This window comes from Nothobranchius furzeri, chromosome 8 (genome assembly GCF_043380555.1).
Source record: "Nothobranchius furzeri strain GRZ-AD chromosome 8, NfurGRZ-RIMD1, whole genome shotgun sequence".
In the NCBI taxonomy this organism is placed as follows: Eukaryota; Metazoa; Chordata; class Actinopteri; order Cyprinodontiformes; family Nothobranchiidae; genus Nothobranchius; species Nothobranchius furzeri.
In genome coordinates this window covers 78,728,636-78,752,020 of record NC_091748.1, presented here as the reverse complement: position 1 = coordinate 78,752,020, position 23,385 = coordinate 78,728,636, and the positions used below count along the sequence as shown (strand labels likewise).

The 23,385-nt window shown below is 47.5% G+C and overlaps 3 protein-coding genes across 5 annotated transcripts in view; 1 reads left to right on the top strand and 2 right to left on the bottom strand.

Annotated features, from left to right (window-relative positions):
- apc2 (APC regulator of WNT signaling pathway 2) overlaps nucleotides 1-23,385 on the top strand; it is a 45,214-nt gene that overhangs the window by 6,109 nt on the left and 15,720 nt on the right. Inside the window, exons 1-8 of one of the 3 annotated variants that reach the window (XM_054751974.2) lie at nucleotides 660-2,320; nucleotides 7,039-7,200; nucleotides 10,061-10,151; nucleotides 11,790-12,159; nucleotides 12,238-12,346; nucleotides 13,600-13,713; nucleotides 13,906-13,980; nucleotides 22,809-22,907. In XM_054751974.2, coding sequence (XP_054607949.2) covers nucleotides 2,144-2,320; nucleotides 7,039-7,200; nucleotides 10,061-10,151; nucleotides 11,790-12,159; nucleotides 12,238-12,346; nucleotides 13,600-13,713; nucleotides 13,906-13,980; nucleotides 22,809-22,907 — 1,197 coding nt within the window. In that variant the 5' untranslated portion in view covers nucleotides 660-2,143. Of the gene's footprint in view, nucleotides 1-659; nucleotides 2,395-7,038; nucleotides 7,201-10,060; nucleotides 10,152-11,789; nucleotides 12,160-12,237; nucleotides 12,347-13,599; nucleotides 13,714-13,905; nucleotides 13,981-22,808; nucleotides 22,908-23,385 lie in introns of those variants that run through there. The other 2 variants (XM_054751975.2, XM_054751976.2) reach the window with 2 other exon arrangements.
- On the bottom strand, nucleotides 7,195-8,054 carry LOC139071497 (keratin-associated protein 4-8; the record flags this gene model as incomplete). Its single annotated transcript, XM_070553998.1, has 3 exons — nucleotides 7,195-7,478; nucleotides 7,625-7,764; nucleotides 7,895-8,054. Coding segments are annotated over 3 exons (474 nt in total), but the record flags the coding sequence as incomplete, so codon positions are not given.
- On the bottom strand, nucleotides 14,579-20,402 carry LOC107393102 (E3 ubiquitin/ISG15 ligase TRIM25). Its single transcript, XM_015971272.3, has 5 exons — nucleotides 19,913-20,402; nucleotides 18,619-19,804; nucleotides 18,384-18,441; nucleotides 18,276-18,313; nucleotides 14,579-16,136 (listed from the first exon to the last, which is right to left on the bottom strand). The coding sequence occupies exons 2-5, from the start codon at nucleotides 19,184-19,186 to the stop codon at nucleotides 15,577-15,579; spliced, it is 1,224 nt and encodes a 407-aa protein (XP_015826758.1). The 5' UTR covers nucleotides 19,187-19,804; nucleotides 19,913-20,402; the 3' UTR covers nucleotides 14,579-15,576.

Sequence of the window (23,385 nt, the reverse complement as noted above, 5' to 3'; positions counted from 1 at the left end):
AAATGTCTTTGGAATTAGAGGAAGTGTGGTAGTTTGCCGTCTTGCTGTTAGCTTGCTGTTAAAGTTCCGAACGACTCACTAAAGGAAGTAAAACGCCACGATTGACGCATCATTCGCTTCACACACATTTCACTGTAATATTGAAAAAGTAGCTTGAGGTATTTTTAGAGCCGACTATGTCAAGTTCTTGTGTGGTACACAATCCCCACGTGACAGGGATCATCTAGCTGGAGAAATATAGGCAGGATTCCCCTCAGGACTTCATGGCTTCACTTTTCATTTTGCTTTATTTCATTTCCATTTCACATTATTCCAGACGGAAATAGGAGATGACGAAGCACGAAGCAAGGCAAAGCCTATGCGCAGGTGAAAAACCTAAACAAAAACAGTGTGTGTGCTAAGAAACAGTGAAACTGTGTAAAATTTCATTATCTCTATATAAACTACCATTCATAAAAGAGGTAAATGTGTGATTTCAACATGATATATATTTTTTGAGCTAACATTTATAAAATAAATACTTGATTAATTCATTCGGACCCAAACTCACTTAAATTTATCACTTCAGCTATTTATGTTTCAATTTTACATCACAGCATTAAACAATGAGCAGATCTGAAGTAGCTTAACCCCCAAATTCCACTACCTCCGCTCCGCTCCGACACGAACGCCGGAGCAAAATCGGTCCCGTTGTAGTCAATCAGAGCAATTCCACTACTGCGGCCGTGCTCCGCCCTCTGTTCCGGCGTCCGGCAAAAATAGAATCGACCCTATTTTTGCCGGACGCCGGAGCACCTCTGCAGTAAATGGACAGAAATCACAACGGCCCAACAGGAAAAGGAGCAAGCACAATTTCCGTTTTTCACAATAAATCGATAAACAAAATGCGTTTTTTGTTTCATATGCACAGGTTTAACAACTTTTAACAACTATCAGTGGCGGCTGAAGTTTAAATGCACAAAAGTAAGCCATAAATACAGTTTCCACTATCAAAGTAGTCACACTTTGTTGATCCAAACACTGCTGATCTCTCAACACACATGATGGGCAGATTAAACAGTTCATGCCGATGCTTCTCCCACACAACGGGTGTTTGGATCTAACTTCCGCGTTTATTGCTCGGACTGTATCGCAAGATCTCGAAAATCCCGCGCATGCTTGTTTGCCCCCCTCAGGTCTCCGCACCGGAGCGGAGCCGTTGTAGAGCGGGTACCAGTAAACATTGAGTTCGGAAGCGAGCGGGGGCGGACCAGAGCGGAGCGGAGGTAGTGGAATTTGGGGGTTAGCGGCTGCCTCTCCAGTCTTCAGATGAATGTCATTAGCACCGCTTCGGAGGATCACCACGTTGGTGCTTCCTCTAGGAACTTTCACAACCAGTTTCCTCCCCTGACACGAAACGTTTCGGGGAATGCGCGATGACGTTCTGAGACGTGGAGCGACACGCGCACTGACCTTAATTATTTCCAGCTGTTTCATAACCACCTACCCCGTGTTTCTTTTATTTATTTTTTCCATTATTTTTCCAACTTTTTTACGTTTTAATTTTAGTTTTTTATTTCGATCTAAATAAACGCTGTATGATCAAGACTTTGACCACACAGGCTATTTGCTTCTAATTCACCATTAGCAATGTTAGCTCAACGTTAGCCGCTAGCCTGCTTCACCAGATATTAGGGCGAAACAAAAAGAAGCCATGAAATAACTTCTGGGTCGCTCCTGCTTACTGGCTTTGGTTCTTTGAACAACTCTAGAGTGTTTTTTCTGCTGGTGTTGGGCTGCTGATGCCGGCGCTGCAGCGTTTGGCGGCCTTACGGACTGTAAGCAGCAACTACATCACACTTAAATACGGAGAAAACCTGTTTCAGTGTAACCCTCCTCCCAGCACAACTGAGACTGTTCTGTGATTATTTCACAGTAGAATTCTTACACGTTGCTCCTTTAACTTAATTTTGTAAAGGTAACCATTTAGAAAACTTTGCTGGCATTTTGAGATTTTTCTAACTAAAAAAGATTTTATGGTTTGTAAAAAACATCAAAACCAGTTTTCATGTAAACAAAGACCACCCCATGCTCTTCTCTCGCCTCGCCTCTTGATGTCTGGTTGCCATGGTAACAACATCCGGAGGAGAATGAGGGATTGGAAATGGCCCCCCCCCCCCCATCAGAGAAGTGTAATCTGCTCTCAGGCCGTTTCTCTCAGACAGATGATGCTCTTCCACGTGACGAGTCAGATTGTCACGGATGGAGGAGCTCAGATGGACCTCTGCCGGGCTCCAAACATGTCGGTGGTGTCCTGCTTCGTGTGTCTGAGGAGTCGACGGTGAGCTCAGGGATGTTCTGGACTCGTGATGTTTACGCATTGATGTGCTGCAGTCTCTGCAGGGCAGCTGCAGCGTGAGTGAAGCTTTTTGTCACGTCAGCAGATTTCAGCGCCTCTTCTTTGTCTCACGTTGATCCTTCTCTCCTCCTCTAATTTATCTTTCTTCATTCTGTTATCGTCTGTTTGTTTTTATTTGCTTGTTCCTGGTTGATGTTTAGGCTTAAATTTGGATTTACAGAAAATCTTGTGTTTTCATCGTTTTCATGTTGTCGTCTCGTATCGGGGTCGCACGTGTCGGGCCTCTCGTTTCCATGGTGACTGTACTGTTAGCGGGCGCTGCAAAAGGCTCGTTAAGTCCTTCTGTTTGATTTGCTGGGAAGGAAGATGTGAGGAGAGTGGAGGGGGAGGTGTGGTTTCACATTCTCCTTTACTACCCAGCATGCTTTGCAGCTGATGCGGCTGTGTGTGTGTGTGTGGGTGGTGGGGGGGGATGAAGAGGTGTTGCCATGGCAATGAGGTCGGGATGTGGGTCTGTTGTCATGGCAACAGGAGGTTGAGGAATGTAAATCAATATGTCCAAGGTCTTTGATGGGAACATTAAAGACACACACACACACACACACACACACACACACACACACACACACACACACACACACACACACACACACACACACACACACACACACACACACACACACACACACACACACACACACACACACACACACACACACACACACACACACACACACACACACACACACACACACACACACACACCATCCGGGGACCTTTTAAGAAAACATTCAGATTTATATTTTTGTGAGGACCCTCATCTTTAAAGTCATGTGTCTTTGTTCCTGATGAAAGGAAAATAAGCATCAGTGGGTCTGAACCCTGATCTGGTCCTGCTCCAGGTCTGTGGGTCTGGGTCTGAACCCTGATCTGGACCTGCTCCAGGTCTGTGGGTCTGGGTCTGAACCCTGATCTGGACCTGCTCCAGGTCTGTGGGTCTGAATCCTGATCTGGTCCTGCTCCAGGTCTGTGGGTCTGAATCCTGATCTGGTCCTGCTCCAGGTCTGTGGGTCTGAACCCTGATCTGGTCCTGCTCCAGGTCTGTGGGTCTGAATCCTGATCTGGTCCTGCTCCAGGTCTGTGGGTCTGAATCCTGATCTGGTCCTGCTCCAGGTCTGTGGGTCTGAACCCTGATCTGGTCCTGCTCCAGGTCTGTGGGTCTGAATCCTGATCTGGTCCTGCTCCAGGTCTGTGGGTCTGAATCCTGATCTGGTCCTGCTCCAGGTCTGTGGGTCTGAATCCTGATCTGGTCCTGCTCCAGGTCTGTGGGTCTGATGGTGAGGGTGCTGAGGTGTTGGTGTTCCTCAGCTCTGGTTCTGAGGATCTTTCCAGAACATGGTGTGTGTTAGTCCTCCAGAGCTGTGAGATGTTTCTCTCCAGGCTCATCCTGGGTTTGCATCTGAACAAAAGCAGGTTGGTTTGATGGTTAATATTTGGATTTATGCGTATTTGTTCCCTGAATGCGTCCTCTACGTGTGAAATAGTTTGTACAGCAAGCTTAAAGCTGAAGTTCTCCTAGTGTGTGAGGGTGCAGCTGAAATGGAAAACCTAGCATCTCCATCTTAAGTGTCTTAATCATCTAGTTTTGTCTCTCTTGTCCAGACTTCAGTGCTTCTCACCTTACGTTTTTACTGGAAACGTTGTTTTCTCAGCGGAAAGTTCAGAGAAATTTTAGCAAACAGCACGAAGAGACTCCAGCATCAGTCAGTGCTAGCATACCCAGATGTTCCCCGTCAGACCAACCTTTGAGCAGCTGGAGGGCCGGCCGTTTTCACATCAGCTCCTCACATTTCACACGTCCGGGTCGAACCAGCGAGGCTGCGAAACAGGAAGTCAGGCGCCATTCTTATTTTAGTCATTTCCTGTAAACTGTGTGGATTTTTATGTGGGAGGAACAGATAATCTGAGTTTAAGATAAAAACATATCAGGGTGTGTGCGTGCGTGCGTGTGCGTGTGTGTTTGTGTGCGTGCGTGCGTGTGCGTGTGTGTTTGTGTGCGTGCATGCGTGTGTGTGTGTGTGTGTGTGTGTGTGTGTGTGTGTGTGTGTGTGTGTGTGTGTATGCTGCTTGCCATCACGGGTGTGTACACACGTTTCTAAAAACTCAGATTAAAAGCTCCTGGATTAGCTGTAGGATGCTTCCTGGTTTCCTCACCAGGCACATCTCTTGGGGGGGGGGGGGGGGGGTGCTCCCACCTAAACCCCCACGATCCAAGAGGAATGAGAAATAGCAACAAAAAAAAGCTAATATTCTGTTTTCTATTCTTATCTTTCTTGTCAGCTTTGTCCCAAAGCACCTTCATTTTCACGTCTGGGTCTCTAACTGGTCCCACCTTCCTCCCATGTTCTGACTCAGAAACTGAACTGAGACCAGTTTCAGAAACCAGGAAGTGAAAAATATTCCAGATAGTTCTAAAAGTAATAGTTGTTTACCTAGAAGCTGACATGTTTCAGCCAGTATCCCTAGCCTCCATGAGAGATCTCCGGTGTAAAGGGTTAATTTACATGTTATTTAATGAGCCATGAGATTCCATAGGAAATATGGAATCAACCTGATGGATCTGTGGGTACTGTTTAACCAGAAGATTGGAACTTTTTATTGCAGGGATTATGTAACACTTCGTACTCACTCAGAGACAACAGAAGAGAGTCAAGTTTTAAAGGTTTAAAGATTTATTACTAAACTAATGAAACTAGACTAACTTTAACACTAAATGTATGGTGTAACTAAGGTGAATGAGACGGAGAATGGTGTAGTGTGGGATGTTGATCAGAACCAGCAAATCCGGAGAAACGATTAGTTCTGGTGGGAAGTGAAGGTGATGTCTTCGCGTTAAGCTTTGGTTAGGAGATTCATAAACCCATTCAACGCTATTCCGTTGGTCTACGTACCCTTAGCGGAAGTCCCCGTCTAGATCAGGAGATGTAAAGGTCCAGCTTGACCTTTGTGGAGCCGAAGCTTGTAGAACAGCCGCGGCAGCCGACCAGTCCAGTCTTGAGATACTTCCGGGTCACGACAGTTTATCGGCATCTAACAAGACCCAAACCTGGGTCGTGATGGTTCAGCTTTTATTCTGAAAGGAACCGTTGCAGCAGGTGGAACAGCAACAGATTTTATCCAGCTTGTCGTTGGTTCTGTCGGCTGAAGATGTCAAGAACTGAACTCAGAAGACCCGTGAAGACGCCAACACAGTAAAAATATATTTTAAAAAAGTCTTTATTTAAAGTAGAGGTACCTGGAGGGCAAGGCTGAGGCAGGTCCAGAGGCAGGCTAAGGTCAAAGTGGCAGGCAGAGAGCAAGACAGGGGTCAGGCAAAAAACAAGGTCCAGAGGCAAAGATCAGGCAGGGTGGATGGCTGGAGAACTACTGGCAAGGCTGTAATAATCTGGCATCTGTTGACTGGATGGCTGGTTCTTTTATAGCAGGGGAAGCAGGTGTATGGGATGAGGCTGATTACAGGAGCAGGTGGAATGAATGGAGCTGACTGAAGCTGACAGAGGTTGCTGGGGAAAGCAGGGCTTGGCTGGAGCTTGGTGAGAGGAACCAGGTGAGCTGAATGAAGGTATAATGAGGAAGTGGAGGAGGGTGAAGGATGGGAGTCATGACAGAAGAGGAACGTTATGGATTGGCCACTCCGACAACTTCTCTAGAACGCTTTGAACTGGCGTTAGAGATGACGTGGGCATAGTTTTATACTTCAGATGTTTTGGTTTATGGTCGAATGAAAAGATGGCAGATTTACCAAACACCACCAAAACCACGCCTCCGTCAGATCTGGCAGATTCTGATTGGATCAGTAAAGCAATGTGTCATGTTTTAACGCTACGTGAGATCAGTCCTAGTGGAAACATTTAAAGTCATATTACTTATTATATTCTATAGGATTATAATAAAGTAATTCATATTTTGATTTCACAGATCGTTCACATCTTATTTGTTGACTAACACTTTGTTTGATTAGCTTTATAGAATTCTTTGATTCATTAAAAAGAAAGAGTCCTTTGTCTTCATTCTTCTGTTGGGCTGGAAAAGAAAACAGTTTAGAGCAAATGCATGAGACCTTGAGGCCGTATCTCATGCAGACTAGTTCTGTATCAGAGGAGAGGGAAAAATGACTTTTGGGTGGAAAACAGTCATTTCATTCCGTTACACCGGTGATGGAGGACGATGTCTCCCTCTGCTGCCTACGTCCTCCGTGCTGATGGCACCGTCCCATGCATGATCCAATGTGCATACTCCATCGTCTCTGTTCATGGTTTTGTGACCACGTCTCCTTATGTCTATGGCATCCTTGAGCTGTAACAGACAACTGCACAAGAGAAAATCCTATAACAGACTGGGACTGCAGAAAACAAAAACCAGGGCAACAAGGACACAAAAGATGGATGAAGTTAGCCACAAAAGCAGCAGAAAGTCAGCAGGAGAAACTGGCCTGAGCAGATGCATACATGTCTGAGTGATGAAACGTTCATAAAACCAAAGATGAGGCATCACTATAACTCACTTCCTGTTTCACTTTGAATTGGGGCGTCCCGATTGGCTGATTTGGACAAGAAGGGATTTAATTTTCTTCTGTTTCAGTTTGCAGCATCAGTGATGATGTAGTTCTGACCATTTCCTGGTGGTGTATTCTCCTGCAGGAGGCGCTACAGAGACTAAAGATGGCCAACGCCATGGCTTCTTACGACCAGCTGGCCCACCAGGTGGAGGTTCTCCGCAAGGAGAACTCCCACCTGAGGAGGGAGCTGGAGGACAACTCCAACCATCTGTCCAAACTGGAGACAGAGACGTTTGGCATGAAGGTTCGTGGAGCCACATTTTTAATGATGTTTGCATTCTGCTGCCAAAAAAGGTCCAAGATGAGTTAATATTTAGTAAAAGTCAGCATCAGATTTTATTATTTTAATCATTTGGATCTGCAGCAGTAGGTGGGTCTGCAGCAGCAGGTGGGTCTGCAGCAGCAGGTGGGTCTGTAGCAGTAGGTGGGTCTGCAGCAGCAGGTGGGTCTGCAGCAGCAGGTGGGTCTGTAGCAGTAGGTGGGTCTGTAGCAGCAGGTGGGTCTACAGCAGTAGGTGGGTCTGCAGCAGCAGGTGGGTCTGCAGCAGCAGGTGGGTCTGTAGCAGCAGGTGGGTCTGCAGCAGCAGGTGGGTCTGCAGCAGCAGGTGGGTCTGTAGCAGCAGGTGGGTCTGTAGCAGCAGGTGGGTCTGTAGCAGCAGGTGGGTCTACAGCAGTAGGTGGATCTGTAGCAGTAGGTGGGTCTGCAGCAGTAGGTGGGTCTGCAGCAGCAGGTGGGTCTGCAGCAGCAGGTGGGTCTGTAGCAGTAGGTGGGTCTGCAGCAGCAGGTGGGTCTGTAGCAGCAGGTGGGTCTGTAGCAGCAGGTGGGTCTACAGCAGTAGGTGGATCTGTAGCAGTAGGTGGGTCTGCAGCAGCAGGTGTGTCTGCAGCAGCAGGTGGGTCTGTAGCAGTAGGTGGGTCTGCAGCAGCAGGTGGGTCTACGGCAGTAGGTGGGTCTGTAGCAGTAGGTGGGTCTACAGCAGTAGGTGGGTCTGCAGCAGCAGGTGGGTCTGCAGCAGTAGGTGGGTCTGCAGCAGCAGGTGGGTCTGCAGCAGCAGGTGGGTCTGTAGCAGCAGGTGGGTCTGTAGCAGCAGGTGGGTCTACAGCAGTAGGTGGGTCTGTAGCAGTAGGTGGGTCTGCAGCAGCAGGTGTTTCTGCAGCAGCAGGTGGGTCTGTAGCAGTAGGTGGGTCTGCAGCAGCAGGTGGGTCTACAGCAGTAGGTGGGTCTGTAGCAGTAGGTGGGTCTGCAGCAGTAGGTGGGTCTGCATACGCAGGTGTGTCTGCATCAGCAGGTGGGTCTGCAGCAGTAGGTGGGTCTGCAGCAGCAGGTGGGTCTGTAGCAGTAGGTGGGTCTGCAGCAGCAGGTGGATCTGCAGCAGCAGGTGTGTCTGCAGCAGCAGGTGGGTCTGTAGCAGTAGGTGGGTCTGCAGCAGCAGGTGGGTCTACAGCAGTAGGTTGGTCTGTAGCAGTAGGTGGGTCTGCAGCAGCAGGTGGGTCTACAGCAGTAGGTGGGTCTGTAGCAGTAGGTGGGTCTGCAGAAGCAGGTGGGTCTGTAGCAGCAGGTGGGTCTGTAGCAGCAGGTGGGTCTACAGCAGTAGGTGGGTCTGTAGCAGTAGGTGGGTCTGCAGCAGCAGGTGTGTCTGCAGCAGCAGGTGGGTCTGTAGCAGTAGGTGGGTCTGCAGCAGCAGGTGGGTCTACAGCAGTAGGTGGGTCTACAGCAGTAGGTGGGTCTGCAGCAGTAGGTGGGTCTCCATAAGCAGGTGTGTCTGCATCAGCAGGTGGGTCTGCAGCAGTAGGTGGGTCTGCAGCAGCAGGTGGGTCTGTAGCAGTAGGTGTGTCTGCAGCAGCAGGTGGGTCTGTAGCAGTAGGTGGGTCTGCAGCAGCAGGTGGGTCTACAGCAGTAGGTGGGTCTGTAGCAGTAGGTGGGTCTGCAGCAGCAGGTGGGTCTGTAGCAGTAGGTGGGTCTGCAGCAGCAGGTGGGTCTGTAGCAGTAGGTGGGTCTGCAGCAGCAGGTGGGTCTGCAGCAGCAGGTGTGTCTGCAGCAGCAGGTGGGTCTGTAGCAGTAGGTGGGTCTGCAGCAGCAGGTGGGTCTACAGCAGTAGGTGGGTCTGTAGCAGTAGGTGGGTCTGCAGCAGCAGGTGGGTCTACAGCAGTAGGTGGGTCTGTAGCAGTAGGTGGGTCTGCAGCAGCAGGTGGGTCTGTAGCAGTAGGTGGGTCTGCAGCAGCAGGTGGGTCTGTAGCAGTAAGTGTGTCTGCAGCAGCAGGTGTGTCTGCAGCAGCAGGTGTGTCTGCAGCAGCAGGTGGGTCTGTAGCAGTAGGTGGGTCTGCAGCAGCAGGTGGGTCTACAGCAGTAGGTGGGTCTGCAGCAGCAGGTGGGTCTGTAGCAGTAGGTGGGTCTGCAGCAGCAGGTGGGTCTACAGCAGTAGGTGGGTCTGTAGCAGTAGGTGGGTCTGCAGCAGCAGGTGGGTCTACAGCAGTAGGTGGGTCTGCAGCAGCAGGTGGGTCTGTAGCAGTAGGTGGGTCTGCAGCAGCAGGTGTGTCTGCAGCAGCAGGTGGGTCTGTAGCAGTAGGTGGGTCTGCAGCAGCAGGTGGGTCTACAGCAGTAGGTGGGTCTGTAGCAGTAGGTGGGTCTGCAGCAGCAGGTGGGTCTACAGCAGTAGGTGGGTCTGTAGCAGTAGGTGGGTCTGCAGCAGCAGGTGGGTCTGTAGCAGTAGGTGGGTCTGCAGCAGCAGGTGGGTCTGTAGCAGTAAGTGTGTCTGCAGCAGCAGGTGTGTCTGCATCAGCGAGTGGGTCTGCAGCAGTAGGTGGGTCTGCAGCAGCAGGTGGGTCTTCAGCAGTAGGTGGGTCTACAGCAGAGGATGGGTCTGCAGCTACGGGTGGGTCTGCAGCAGCAGGTGTGTCTGCATCAGCGAGTGGGTCTGCAGCAGCAGGTGTGTCTGCAGCAGCAGGTGTGTCTGCATCAGCGGGTGGGTCTACAGCAGTAGGTGGTTCTACAGCAGAGGGTGGGTCTGCAGGATGACGATCGATCCTTTTTCATGAGTTTTTAATTTTTGGGTGAGGGGATTATTCCTGTCTGGGTTTAACTCTGTGGCTCCTCCTCTTATGCAGGAGGTTCTGAAGCAGCTTCAGAGTAAACTGGAGCAGGAGGCGGGAACCCTGGCATCGTCTGGGAGGAGCGACGTTCTTCATCAGCTCAAAGGTTTGATTTGGTTTTAAAACATTTATTAGACATGAAAACCTTCTTCAGGAGGTCTGCTTTCTGCAGCTGCAAACCAGAGACCAGAATCATGAAACAGGATCAGATTCAACCGGGTTCATGTCTGCCGTCTTTCTGAATGTAGATTAAATGCCTCCATCACCAAATCTGTTCAATCTAAATGTTGGTCTGAGAGACCTTAAATGAGTTTGTTGACGTCTGACGGATTTGGACCTGCTCTTCCTCGACCTTTGAGCACCAGATCCATCTGAGCTGGTTAAGTCTGAACATTTCAGCCCAACAGTTCCGTTTAACCAGACCAGCGTTAGATTTTAATTTCAGTACAATCATTGTTTTAAACACACTGTATTATGTAAGCTACTCCTTTATCCGCTTGTAGTTTATTGTGGCACCTCTGGCCTTTATTTCTAATAATAATGATCATTATTATCATCATTATTATTGTTTGTGTTGTTACTATTTGTTTTTATTTGGAAGCACGTTGGGATTTTTGTTTGTAAAAGATTTTACTTTCTGGATTTGTTTGGCGATATTGATGTAACATTCTGGTTTATTTTTTAGTTTTATACCCGAAGAAGATCTGAAGCAGTGAAGGTGTAAAACAGAACAAAAGCCACGTTAGCGGTTTGGGGTAAAATGTTTCTTTAAATGGGAATCAATGTTATTATTTATTGACCCATTTAAGGCTGAATGAACCTGATCCCACTCCGAATCCGTCAAAACGCATTTCTGGAACAATGATAATAAAAGGATGCATTTATACCATTTTGAAGGATTATTCAGGGTTAATGCTGACGTCTACATCAGACTCACGCTGTAGTTGAGATCTAATTGAAGAACTAAATTTGGTTTTTCAGCTCCAGACGAGACAAAATTAGAAGTTTTTTTTTTAATTGGACTGCAAGGTTGCATTTCTAGTAATATTTTAGATAATATGATGACATTTAATGAAAACTTACTTCTGCAGCTGTTGTTAATGACTCATCCCCCCCCCCCCCCACACACACACACACAGATAAATAACTCACTAATCAAACATTTTAACCGTTTTTACCGCTGACATCATCATGTTGTTGGTTACGTCCCACAGGAGGTGTTAAATGTGGAGGGGATAACATGAGAAACATGATAGTGGATTTAAAATGGGGTTAATTGTTATAAAAGGCTCTAAAAACAAGTGCAAACAGATGGAAAGCGTGATTAAAATAATGCAAAACGAGTAAATTCTCAAAAAGGTTAACGGCTAAAAGACAACATAACTATTAAAACATCTCGTTAAAACTTTATTAAAAGTTTCAGCGAGCTGAAGGTGTTTTACAAACACGACCAAGTCGACCAAAGTCTTAAAACCAGAACAGAGTTAACCTTTAAAATCCCAAATCCAGACATCATTAAGATCATTACTCAGTCAACTATGCTGACATCAACGAAAGATCCCTTTGGATCGCTCAGAGTTTTACTCGTTAGTCCAGTTAAGCAGCAGCCAGAGCAGAAAACCAGTTCTCCCAGTGACAGAGAAACCGAACATTTTAGTGTTTTTATTATAAAGGGATAAAAATCAGCTGTAAAATAAACAAAATAAAGATAACTGGCATCTTCATCCTCCTCTTCCTCCTGCAGAGCTCCATATGGACCTCACCAACTACTATGAACTCAAGCACCAACCTCACAACCTGCGGCTGCTGACAGCTGGTCTGGGAGGGGCGGGGCTAACAGGTGTCTCAGGGGTGGGGCCTGCCATTGGTGTGGAGTTAGGCGACCACTTGGCTCTGCCTTCGTCCTCCTGCTGCTCCTCCTCCTCCTCGGTGGCGAACCGAGCCAGGAGCCCTCTCCGAGTGACGTCACGTCAGGGCGTGTCATCCAGCGGGGACGCCGCGGCCATCATGCTGCCGCATCACTTCCTGGACGGAGCTCCGCCCAAAACAGCAGTGATCAGTGGAGCAGATGGACGGCTGAGCGACCATCACCTGGAGGAGCTGTACAAAGAGAGGTGGGGTGCACGTGGGAGCGATGCGACCTTCGGTCCAGACAGGAAGAGGCTGGTTTGACCAAATAAACTCTTCTGTAGGAATCTTCTTCTGGGAGAGATCGACCGTGAGGAACGGGAACGCTGCTGGTACTTCAGCCAGCTGGAGGTGCTGTCACAGAAGCTGGCCCAGCTGCCTCGCATCGACATGGTGAGACGCGGGAAAACGCTCAAACACTCCCAAACATCCTAAAAAAAGCAGTTGAGTTAAGCTCCGCCCTCTGTCACTGGGTTTTAAATGGTGACAGTAAGACGCTAACAGGAAGCGGGGCAGTTCAAAGTGTTTCCTGTCCTATGTGTTGTAGCTAGCCCTCTGAAAAGACTCTGTTTAGAGAAATAGAGCATATGTCCTCTAGGACTGTTAAGCTAGCAGCTAGTCTGAGCACAGCCAGAAGTTAAAGGTCCTAGTCTTCATCACACACTGGTGGAGTCATCTCCACATTTGCCCCGTCCTCGTGGGGATCTGGAACTATTTGGTGGTTTACACCCCCCCCCCCCATCCAACCCCTTAAAGCCGAGTGGGTCCCGATCGGAGGTCAGACCTGACCGGGGTCTGTACCCCAATCTCCCGGTCCCAGGGCTCAGAGTTTTCTCTGTAGGAGCCCTCTGCCCCGGGGGCGGTGGTCGACTGTAGCTTCCTGGGCGCTCTACATGTAGGTAGTGTTTAAGTGGAGGTGGGGGTCTATGCTCCCCCTCCTCTCAGCGCCCTGACTTAGTGTGGAAGACCTGATGCTGCCGGGGCAGACGGCTCCTCTGATGGCGTTTGCTTGCCTCACCTTACTTGGCTCATCTGGACTCAGCTGAATATAAATTGTTACTGGTGTGTGTGTGTGTGTGTGTGTGTGTGTGTGTGTGTGTGTGTGTGTGTGTGTGTGTGTGTGTGTGTGTGTGTGTGTGTGTGTGTTAATGTTTTTAAACTGTTATGGGAATTTGGGGTCTTTCTGTAAAGCACTTTGCTTGAAAAGTGCTTCATAAATAAAATCTGATTGATTGATTGACTGATTGATTGATTGATTGATTGATTGGTTGGTTGATTGATTGACTGATTGACTGACTGACTGAGCGGATACTCTACCACTGGGTCACTGAGAAGGTGAAAATGTCTGCTTCTGACTTCCTAAATGGAACTTCAAATCTTCCAACATGTTTTTCCAGTTTTATGGATTGCAACTGGAAATTTCATCTTTGCCAAATTTAAATCCCGACTTGGGAAGCACATTAAATGCAGGATTAGTTTTAAAGCCTGACTCGGCAGAGACCTAATATCTGTTTCCTAACGAGAATGAGCCCGGAAGAGTCCTCAGCCAACCAGGAAGTCCAAACAATTCATCACCTCGGTAACAGACGATTCTATTTATTTGTAGTTTTTGTGACTGTCGGTCTGACCTCTGACCTCTGCTGCAGTTTTCCCTACAGATGGATCTGATCCGGCAGCAGCTGGAGTTTGAGGTTCAGCGGGTCCGATCGGTGATGGAGGAACGCTTCGGCACTAACGAGGAGATGGTGCACAGGACGCAGGTGAGGCGGGAGGGAAAAACATCTGGTCGTGTCTCCAGATGTTTGTCACAGATGCAGAAACCAGAGAAAGGAAAACTGACTGTGTGTGTGTGTGTGTGTGTGTGTGTGTGTGTGTGTGTGTGTGTGTGTGTGTGTGTGTGTGTGTGTGTGTGTGTGTGTGTGTGTGTGTGTGTGTGTGTGTGTGTGTTGCAGATGCATGTGGCTCGTCTGGAGCAGCTGGAGAAGGAGCTGCAGGAGGTCCGAGGGAGTCAGGAGACCCAGCTGCAGGTCAGATCTGCTGAACTTGCCACCGTTTGCTGCTTTGGGGTTTTCGTTGATCTGTAGCTCATCCTGACCTGCTGTCCACCAGCTTCTGCTGAGCACCAGAGTTCAGCTTCTGGAGTTTGCCAGATTGTCTCGGGAAGCTTCACTGGTGCAGGACACAGGACTGATGGGAGCTCTCACGTGTTCTTCTCCAGATGTTTTGAATGATCCAGTCCTCGGTAGTTCGATCTAGGGTCGTCACGGTGTGAAAATATAACCTCACGGTTATTGTGACCAAAATTATCACGGTTTTCGGTATTATCGCGGTACTTTTTTTTAAAACTTCTTACATTTCCAGACAACTACATAAACCCTGTATATCAGGAAAATATTGTCCTCAGTTTGTGTCTAAATTTTGCCTAAAATGTGTTATTTTGTAATTATGTTGTTTATTTGTTTACATTTTTCCCCTTCAGTCTTTAAAATACCAATATTTGCCCATAACTTCTTATTTTATGTCTGTTTGATGTCATCATTTTAAAAATATTAGACCAGATGATACTCAGTACTCAAGTAGCCTTCTAATCAGATACTTTTGTACCCTTACTTGAGTAATAAACCCTATATCAGGAGAATATTGTCCTCGGTTTGTGTCCTTCCAGTGAGCTTTGCAGATGTGGGAAAATGTCATCAGGCAGTAATCGTTGTTAAATTCATAATTATTCTCGGAGAGAGACCAACTCTTATCTGCCCCTGGGAGCCCCGTAATGCATAGCGTCATTTCAACATGGCGGTGTCCGCGACACGGTTTATATGCAGGTAGCGGCGCTGCGGCTGCTTTATATAGCGACTCGTTGCATTCTCCCTCAACCCAAATCCTCTGATCACGCATTTTAGCTAAAGCGCTAACGTTAGCTTGCCTTGCGTTGACTGTAGAGTTGTGGGTGATGGTCACGCAGATGTGTCATGAGATTTGAAGCGTTGCTGCCTTTCACAGACACTTTTTCTGCACGTGCTGCAAACAGGATAGCCGTCTTCTATCAGCTGTCCCTCGGCATTCTTCAAATATCCAAAAGATGCCCGTACTTCCCACTTTGTCTTCTCTGAGTGATAATAAATGTCCTCCTGAGCGCTGCCGTCTCCTCCTTTGGCCATTATTTCAGCTTTAGCTTCGAGGAAGTTTTGGTTGTAAACAACAAAGTGCGCATGTGCCGCCGGCAACTTCAGCCGATGATACGGTGGCTGGTAAGGGTCACCGCGCCTACACCACAGCCACGGTAATCCACCGAGATAATATAGTTTTAAAAAACAAGACAGTTAATATTTTGTCAACTTTTTTTACCGGGGTTTACGCTACACCGGTTAACGTGACAACCCTAGTCCGATCCCCGGACCTTCAGTCTGTTCCCCACCGGTTTATTGGGGCGATGTATCTTCTTTGCTGTCCTTCTAGAAACCAGACCATCCTGTGATGCTTCTGCAGCGTTCTGAGTTAGTTGGACTCTTCAGCTGCATGTTCTGGACTCGCTTGTGAGCAGTACTTCCCAGATTCTGCTGTTGGTCTGCTTTCACTGAATAACAGCTTGCATGAGCACCACACGTAGAAACACATCTGCAGCTTCACCGCAGCTGTCGCTCCCACTCCAGCTCCACCTGACACAGCGCCACAGAGCCGTCTAAGGACCACACCCAGAATCCAGGGTACAGCGGCTCTGAGAAGGTGGAGCTGAAGGTGTGCAGGTGAACCATGGCGTCCTGAGAGATGCAGTAGAAGGACAGAGTTCCTGCAGGCCAGTTGAGGTACACCCCGACCCTGTGGCTGAAGGGTTCAGGTGAGACGGACTTGAACCTCCTGTTGCCATGGCACGGCGTGTAGCATCCCTCTGCGCACTCCAGACTCCAGGACTGCTCGTTGTGTCCCAGAATGCAGCTGGTCGTGTCCTTGTACCTGGAGATGCTGTTGTAGGTAACTCCGATGTCCACTCCGCCGGTCCACACCACCTCCCAGTAAACCGAGTCCAGTAGCCCCTCCCTGCACAGGACCTGAGGACACTCCACAAACCGATCCGGGTGTTCCGGGGGTGGAGGCGCCATCCAGTCGCGAATCGCCTTCCTGTTGCCCTCTGCTAATCGAAGCTCTGGGTAGGCGGTGTTGGGGTCAAGGGTCAGATAGGTGGCAACTGTTGGTTAAAAAGAACCGAGAACCATAAAATCTAATGAAGCATCAACAATAATTTGTTCCAAATCTTTCAAAACCAACAAGAAGGAACAGTCAGAGTCCTCCTGGTCTGATGGTCCCCCTCAAGGCTCACGTACGTGTCGAACCCCCTCGACCTTTTAGTCACTGATGGAAACGGTTACTGTGTGAGAAACTAACGGAAACTACGAGCTGGAGACAACATTTCTAGTTTCTGCTTCTTTATAATAAGCGAGACAAAACAACGAGACTAACGATAATGTTTCTCAGCTGCTTTTTAGTCACATCCCGCCCTCACCACGCCCACTTACTGCCATAAATGGTCACTGCAGAGTGCCTTGTGGACCTCACGCATATACATAAGCCGGCTGTTGCAGCATTTCGATCACGACCGCAGATGAAGGAAGCGTTATTTCACAGAAGCACACTGTTGGGAACGTTACTTTAAGAAAGTAATTAGTTTTAGTTACTGATTACTTTGTCAAAAAAGTAACTCAGTTACTAACTGAGTTACAAGATTATAAAAGTAACTAATTACTAAGAAAAATAACTACTTAGTTACTTTTTTCATTAAAGCATGCAAAAATTACTACAATAGTGAAATATAAATGCCTGGAACATAATAAAATGTCCAAATGTTTTTATAAACCTGAATAATTTAAATAAATAAGCACTTAACAGGAGGAACTACTAACAGGAACATTACAATTATCTAGACTATTAAAAGGTCACTGTGTGATATTTAACAAGACCTCAATCAGCTAAAATTTAAAATAGCAAATAGAAACACCTGTAAAGGTTCATGAGCCTTTAAATGGTCTCTCGGTCTAGTTAAATTACAGAAATAAATGTAATTTTGCACAGTATTCTAATTTTTCCAGCTTCACATAATTGTGTGTTTTTAGCAGCATTTCTGTTGCTGGTAATCTAGTAACGGTTAAATAAATAAATAAAATCCTTTAAAATGACACTAGAAGAGGCACAAGCCTGATGGAGGACTTACATTTACTAACGTGGGTCAGACCCAACCACAGAAGAGCTGCAGCTGGGTGGTGAACACACACAGGTAGTTCTGATAACACCTGAGCTCCATGACGTCTGAGACTGATGCATCAGTGTTACAGCGGGACTGAACACATGATCAGAAACAGGTTACAGCTGGATGATCTAGGAAGGTAGAAGATCAGGACGTCTGAGCGGTGAACAGGTGAGCGGACCTTCGGGACGTCCCGCTGTCACGCTAAGAAGGACACGGCTGCAGACCCGCACCTGCAGCCGTAGATATTCATCACGTCTTCCTCGTTCTTCACGGCCGTGATGCGCTTGGATGGAAACATCCTCCTCTTCAGCTCCTGATCAGCTGATGACAGCTTCAATACACCGCGCTGCTTAACGCACGCATTTCCTTATCAGTAACAGAAACGATCGTTTTGTTAAAAGAAGACGGTAATTAATTAATTTGCTCGTTACAGAAAGAAATATTTTTTTATTAACGTGGTTATTTTAAACGGCGTTATTCCCATCACTGCTCTGTTGGGTCTACAGCAGGCAGCGACTGAGACGGTGAGGGTCTCCGCCCACCCGGCCAATCATCATCGTGTTTGTAAGTGCGTTACCGACCTCTCTCTCCCTGGCTGCAGCTGAAGTGTGGCGGTCAGAAAGCCTCACGCTGCTGCTCAACGTTCGACAAGCACATAGTAACGCACAACCTTCCGTCCCCAGTAACGGTAACGGCGTTGCAACGGCGGGAAAAGTAATTAATTCGATTATTCCGTTACCTAAAAAAGAACGCCGTTAAATTTAAACGGCGTTACTCCCAACACTGCAGAAGCAGAAGTTGAGGTACCTGTGGGTGAGGTGGAGAAATGAAAGGAAGTGCTTTTGCAAAACAAATAAGAGAAAATCCACGGAGTGGCACAGCGTTGCTGAAGCCGTCAATGCTGACTTCTTCAGTCAGCCAAACAGCGATCTCCCTTGGCCAACTAGCCAGGGCGCATCATCAATCGTGTCACAGTGACAGGACACACACACACACACACACACACACACATGCACGGACACTCACACACACACACACACACACACACGCACACACAAGGATGTAGAAGGTGGGAGAACTCACAGTTTTTAGGCGACCACACGTCTCCTGCTGTCTGAACCCTGTAGGAGCAGAACCAGAACGTCATCTCAGTGATTTTATTCTGGTTCTGGTCCGACTGATTTAACTCACCTGGGAGTCAGCGTGAACAGGTTTATTCCAACGTTTGGAGTCTCCAGTTCTCCTCCTGCTAAAAGAGGAACACCAGAATTCAGTTCTTTGCTCCCGTGTTTCTGATCAGCAGCAGGAGCACGATCTGGAACGCATCAAACGCGTGAAGCGTGCAGCACGGACGTCTGCGTTTGGCTCAAACCCGCGTTGGCGCTCAGAGCCACGGTTGCAGCTGATAACAACACCGCTGTGGTACCTGTCTGTGGCGCCGGCGTCCTCCAGCTCTGCTGTGTTTCCGCACATCTCCTCCTCTCAGGGCCGTTCGTCTCTCTGTTCCTAGACTTGCTCACGTTGTTCTCCGTGATGTTTGGGTTCTGCTTGGTTCCACTGAAGCTCTCCTTGGTGTCTTGTGCCTTCGGAGTTCTGTCCCCCCTGAACAGATTCCTGAAGGCCTCGTTGGTTTTGGAGGTTTTGGAGTTGTCCTGCTGGCGTTCGTCTTTCTTCTCTTGGTCTTTTGAAACGTTGATTCTGAAGACACTGGAGATGTCCTCCTTGAGCTGGTTCAGGTCCTCTTTGAGATGACTCAGACTCAGAGGCCTAACCAGCTTCTCCGTGGTCGGATTTGCGACCTTGACTTTAAACTTTCTCCCCATTTCCTCTTTGAGCTGGTTGAAGTCTTCTTTGAAGAGCGTCAGGGGGCTGATGGTCCTTGTCTCCGTCTGAACGCGTTTGCTGCTCAGCTCCTGGAGGTCCCGTTCCTCGCCCTCCTCCAGCTCGGTCTCCGTCCGATGGCTGTCATCAGACGCTTCTTCAGGGAGACTCATTCTGAGCGTTTCTGCTCTGATTGTGTCGATTTGATGTTAAAATGAATCTCCTGTAAAATCAGGAATGTGCGAAACTAACAGAAATAAGTGGATTTCTGTGTTTTTTAGATGTTTCTTTGCGTGAATCTGAAAAAATAAGATATTTAGAAAAGTTGTCATTTGAGCCAAAGGATTATTTCCAGAGGAGGATTATTCTAAAGTAAAAATAAAAAGTAAAAGGAGTGAGATGAGATGCTTCCCAAGTCTGTTTCTGGAAAACGTCTGCACAGATGCATCCAGGTGGGATCTGGATTGGGAATTCTTGCTTCCACGACTCAAGCCTTCAGCTGCACTTCCTCAGACATAGTCGTTAGATTCTGATTGGACAGTCGCAGGGCTGCTGGTGCAGGACGGGCTCACAGGTCGAACTTCCATCCTGAATAACAGGAAAATGCTTCCCGTTTGCATGAGTTAAGAGCTGCTGGAGGTGGTGCGGAGAGGTTTTGTCCGTTTTCTTGATCTTGACCGTGTGTCTTCGAGTCTTGGTGAGGACACGAGGTCCGTCTCTGATGATAATCTGGAGCTGTGGTGTTGAAGGTGATGAAACCCACGCGCGTCCCGTTCAGCTGAACCTGCTGACTTTAAACACATGAAACAAAAACAGGAAGTTGCTGGATTGGGGAAACTGGAGGCTGAGCGTTTAATCTGCTCATGTTCAGGCTTGTTAATCTAATCCCAGATACTCACAGCTGCTTCTGTCGCCGCTTTCATTCAGTCTTCATTTAAAACAGAAAAACAAACGAGGTGATTTCAGACCTCCAGCAGCGAGACCGCAGAACTGGAGGTTTCCTCTGAAGCTTCCAGTCTGGAGCCGGTTCTGGTCCGACCGGTTTGGTTCCATACTTCAGTCTGATTACGCGATTGGCTGCAGGAAGCAGAGATTCTGGTTTCTGCTTTGATGAAATTCTGGTGTTGGGCTCCGGGCGGGTCTGGCTGCCGGCTCCGGGCCCACATGAATCAGCTGATTTCAGAAACTGAAGGAAAAGAGTCTCGCCTGCAGAAATGGCGATTTTTTTTTTTGTGATGTGACGAAAAGTTTTTAAAACCGGCTTTTGGTTTTTTTTTTTGTGCATGTAAGTGAGAACCTGAGCTCCATCTTCTGCCCTTTTGCTTAGGCAGAAAGTTGTGGTCCATTATTTTTAGTTTCCCAGAACCGATCAGAACCAAAACGATCATCCGTTTGTTAAATAGCCTTCAAGGCTTGATTTTACTGCAGGGTCCACATCTCCTTTCCTGCTCAGAGCAGACTCCCAGGCAGACAGTTGGTGTTTTAAAGCTGCTCTGTGATTGGCTGTTGCCGGGTAGCAGAGTTGGCTCAGAATGCCGGCATCAAAATAAAGAATCGGTTCCTCTTTTCACTTCTCAGCCACCGTTCAGAATAAGGAGACACTAACATGGAAACAAAGCTGACACGCGTTAGCCTGGCCTGCCAGACTCCTCCTCTAAGGGTCTGGGAACTCTCCTAGTCAATAACCCCGCCCCCTGTGAATACCAACCGAGCCAATCAGCGCTGAGCAGCGTACGCCACACACCACACCGCTGAGTTTGTCATAAACATGGCCACTGAAGCGGAGTTGTCATGTTGCGGGCTTAACCCAGGACGTGAAGAACCACACGTGAAAACCAGGCAAGTAAAAGAGTAAAATATTTTATTAAATGAAGCGAAGGAAAAACTAAGGGCGCTGACCCAGAAAAGCAGGAACAGGAACGGACCGGAAATCTAAAACGGAAGAATAAACAATCGTGAATACGAGGCGGAACCAGAGAACCAAGAGAACAATAAGCTTGGTGTTTGAATTGTTCTTATGGTCTTAAACCAGTTCTTAGCAGTGGTGGACTGGGTGAAGTTCAGTGGAGGAGAGGCGGCAGGTCCGATGGTTGTAGAGGATGTGGACAGGAGATCTGTTCCGGAACTGCGCTGCTCTGGGTGGCTGCCTGTTGGAGTAGCTCTGTTGTCTATATGTAAGTTTTGCCTTTTTTTGGACATTTTTTCTTCTAGTTTCTCAAGAAAACCTGTATTTTTTGGACACTTTACTTTTCTGTTTCTGGTGCTGTGAAGCTTGGAGGATTTTTACTGCTATTTTTTCACTTTTTAAACATTTGTTATGATGCGTAACCATGGCAACAAGCTGGTTTACAATCGGGAGCAGCTGATTAACATTGGGAAGGCTGAAATAATACCTCAACTGAAGCCACAAATTCCAAACGAGCTAAAACGCAAGAAGCGTGGGTGCAGAGCGGGAGCAAAACGGAGACGGAGAAAGAGGAAATTCAAACCAGTCTTCAGTCAGAGGCTTCTTCAGTTTGGCTGCAACACTGACCGCTACTGGAGATCCTTCCTGCCAACAGCCATTGTAATATACAACAACTCTTTGATGACTTGATTATTATTATTATTCTGAGCTACTACAGCAATCAATTTCCCTCTGGGATTAATAAAGTATTTTTGAATTGAGTTGAGATGGTGGTGTGAGTCCAGGGTGTGGACTAAGGAGAAGTGCGGCTTCAACAGGAACAGGAACCTAAAATCCGATCCCCAAAGCTGAGATCAGGAGCCTCAAAATAACATTTTTCCTAAAGTAAAAATAATGAATCAGCAAAAATTAAATATTTTTAAAAGTAAATAAATGAAAAATTTACAAAAATTACTCATTAAAAATAAATAAATGCTGGAGGGTGTTTAAGTCATTGAATGACTTTATTGTGAATCAGTGTCCTACATATTTTCCCAGAATGCTGTGGGAGTTTACGGTAACATCGTGTAAACTGCTTCATCAGGAAATAACTTTCGTGTTAAAACAACTAAAACGGTGTTGCGGGTCACCGGGGTGGCAGCGGTGCAGACGTGTCGATGCCGGTAACACACACACTTATCTTGAGTCTCAGCTCGCCGGACTCCATTTTGTCGGCTCGCTGCTGCTGCTGCTTTAATGGAGGTGGTTTGGATCAGAGCCACTGATCCAGGCGGTCCAGAAAACTCAGCTTTCCTTTGTTTAACAGACGGAAAACAGCTCAGCTCTTTGTCTCCCTGGTCTTCGTCTTCACACACACATCACACCCTGAGGCGTTGCCATGGTGATGGGATGGTAGCAGGAGGGGCTGAAGGCTTTCATATGGGTCTCTGAGGATTTCAGTCTGTGAATTCAAATGAAGCTGTTTGTGTTTTTAGCTCCAGACCTTCTGAGGATGTTCGTGTGCAGCTTGGAGGAGGAATGCTCAGTTTCAGGGGTTTTCAGCAGTCCCAGAGTAACGTGACCTGCTTAAAAGCTGTCAGGATTAGCATGCAGGTGGAGAAATGAACCTTTTAGAGGTGATTTTTGTGGTAAATCATCACACTGGAGTAAAACCTGTTCAGATTAATAACTCCAAACTTGCTTTACCCCCAAAAGTGAAAGCCAAAAGAACATCAAATCAGAACATGCAGTAAAATGAGCTGATTGTAATCTGCTACGTTTTTTACTTTCACAACAATAAACGTCTTGAGTCTGGGCCTGACTGTAAGCAACCTCAGAAACAGGAGACGAACCTGCAGGACTGGATCAGAACCGGGTCAGACACGGTCTGGTTTCCTTTCTGTGTGCAGCTGTCTGGAGCTGAGAAGCCCCCTGCTGGAGAACCGGAGAACTGCAGCTCATCCTCTGCTGCAGCTGCAGGATCAGAAGCTGCAGATGGAGGCAGCAAGGTAACACCTGATCACCTTAAAGGGACTTTACAAAGTTTTGAGTTTTTATGCTCGCGATTGCCCCCTCAGGCCAAAAGCGTAACAGCAGCTTCAATAGTAGGCTCGTGCACGAGGCGTGCATGCTGTACGTGCACACTCCTTAACGAAAATAACAGCTAAGACAGTCTCGTGGGGCCGGGGGGGGGGGGGGGGGGGGGGGGGGACAGGAGAACATGCAGCTAATTAATTAAATAATGTGGTTCTGTACCTTTTTCTTCAGCACAGCGACAAAGGTTTATGATGGGTCAGTCCTCCTGCATGCTCAGATCATTCCCTTCCCTTGCTTGAAAAATTGTTCCAAAATGAAAGTTGAACCCACATCTTTTTTATCTGTGAATTCAATGCCGTTCGGCGAGTCTCAAATAAAAATTTGGGCATCTTACTGTAAAAAAATATACCATTAATGTAAAAAAGAAACTCTAAATAAACTATGTTCACA

Excerpts from the sequence above, each read along its gene's own strand:
- LOC107393102 (XM_015971272.3), bottom strand. The coding sequence starts at position 19,186 with ATGAGTCTCCCTGAAGAAGCGTCTGATGACAGCCATCGGACGGAGACC. Across the intron at positions 18,442-18,618 it reads GACGCCGGCGCCACAGACAG|CAGGAGGAGAACTGGAGACT; the intron begins GTACCACAGCGG and ends TTCCTCTTTTAG. Across the intron at positions 18,314-18,383 it reads CTGTTCACGCTGACTCCCAG|GGTTCAGACAGCAGGAGACG; the intron begins GTGAGTTAAATC and ends CTGCTCCTACAG.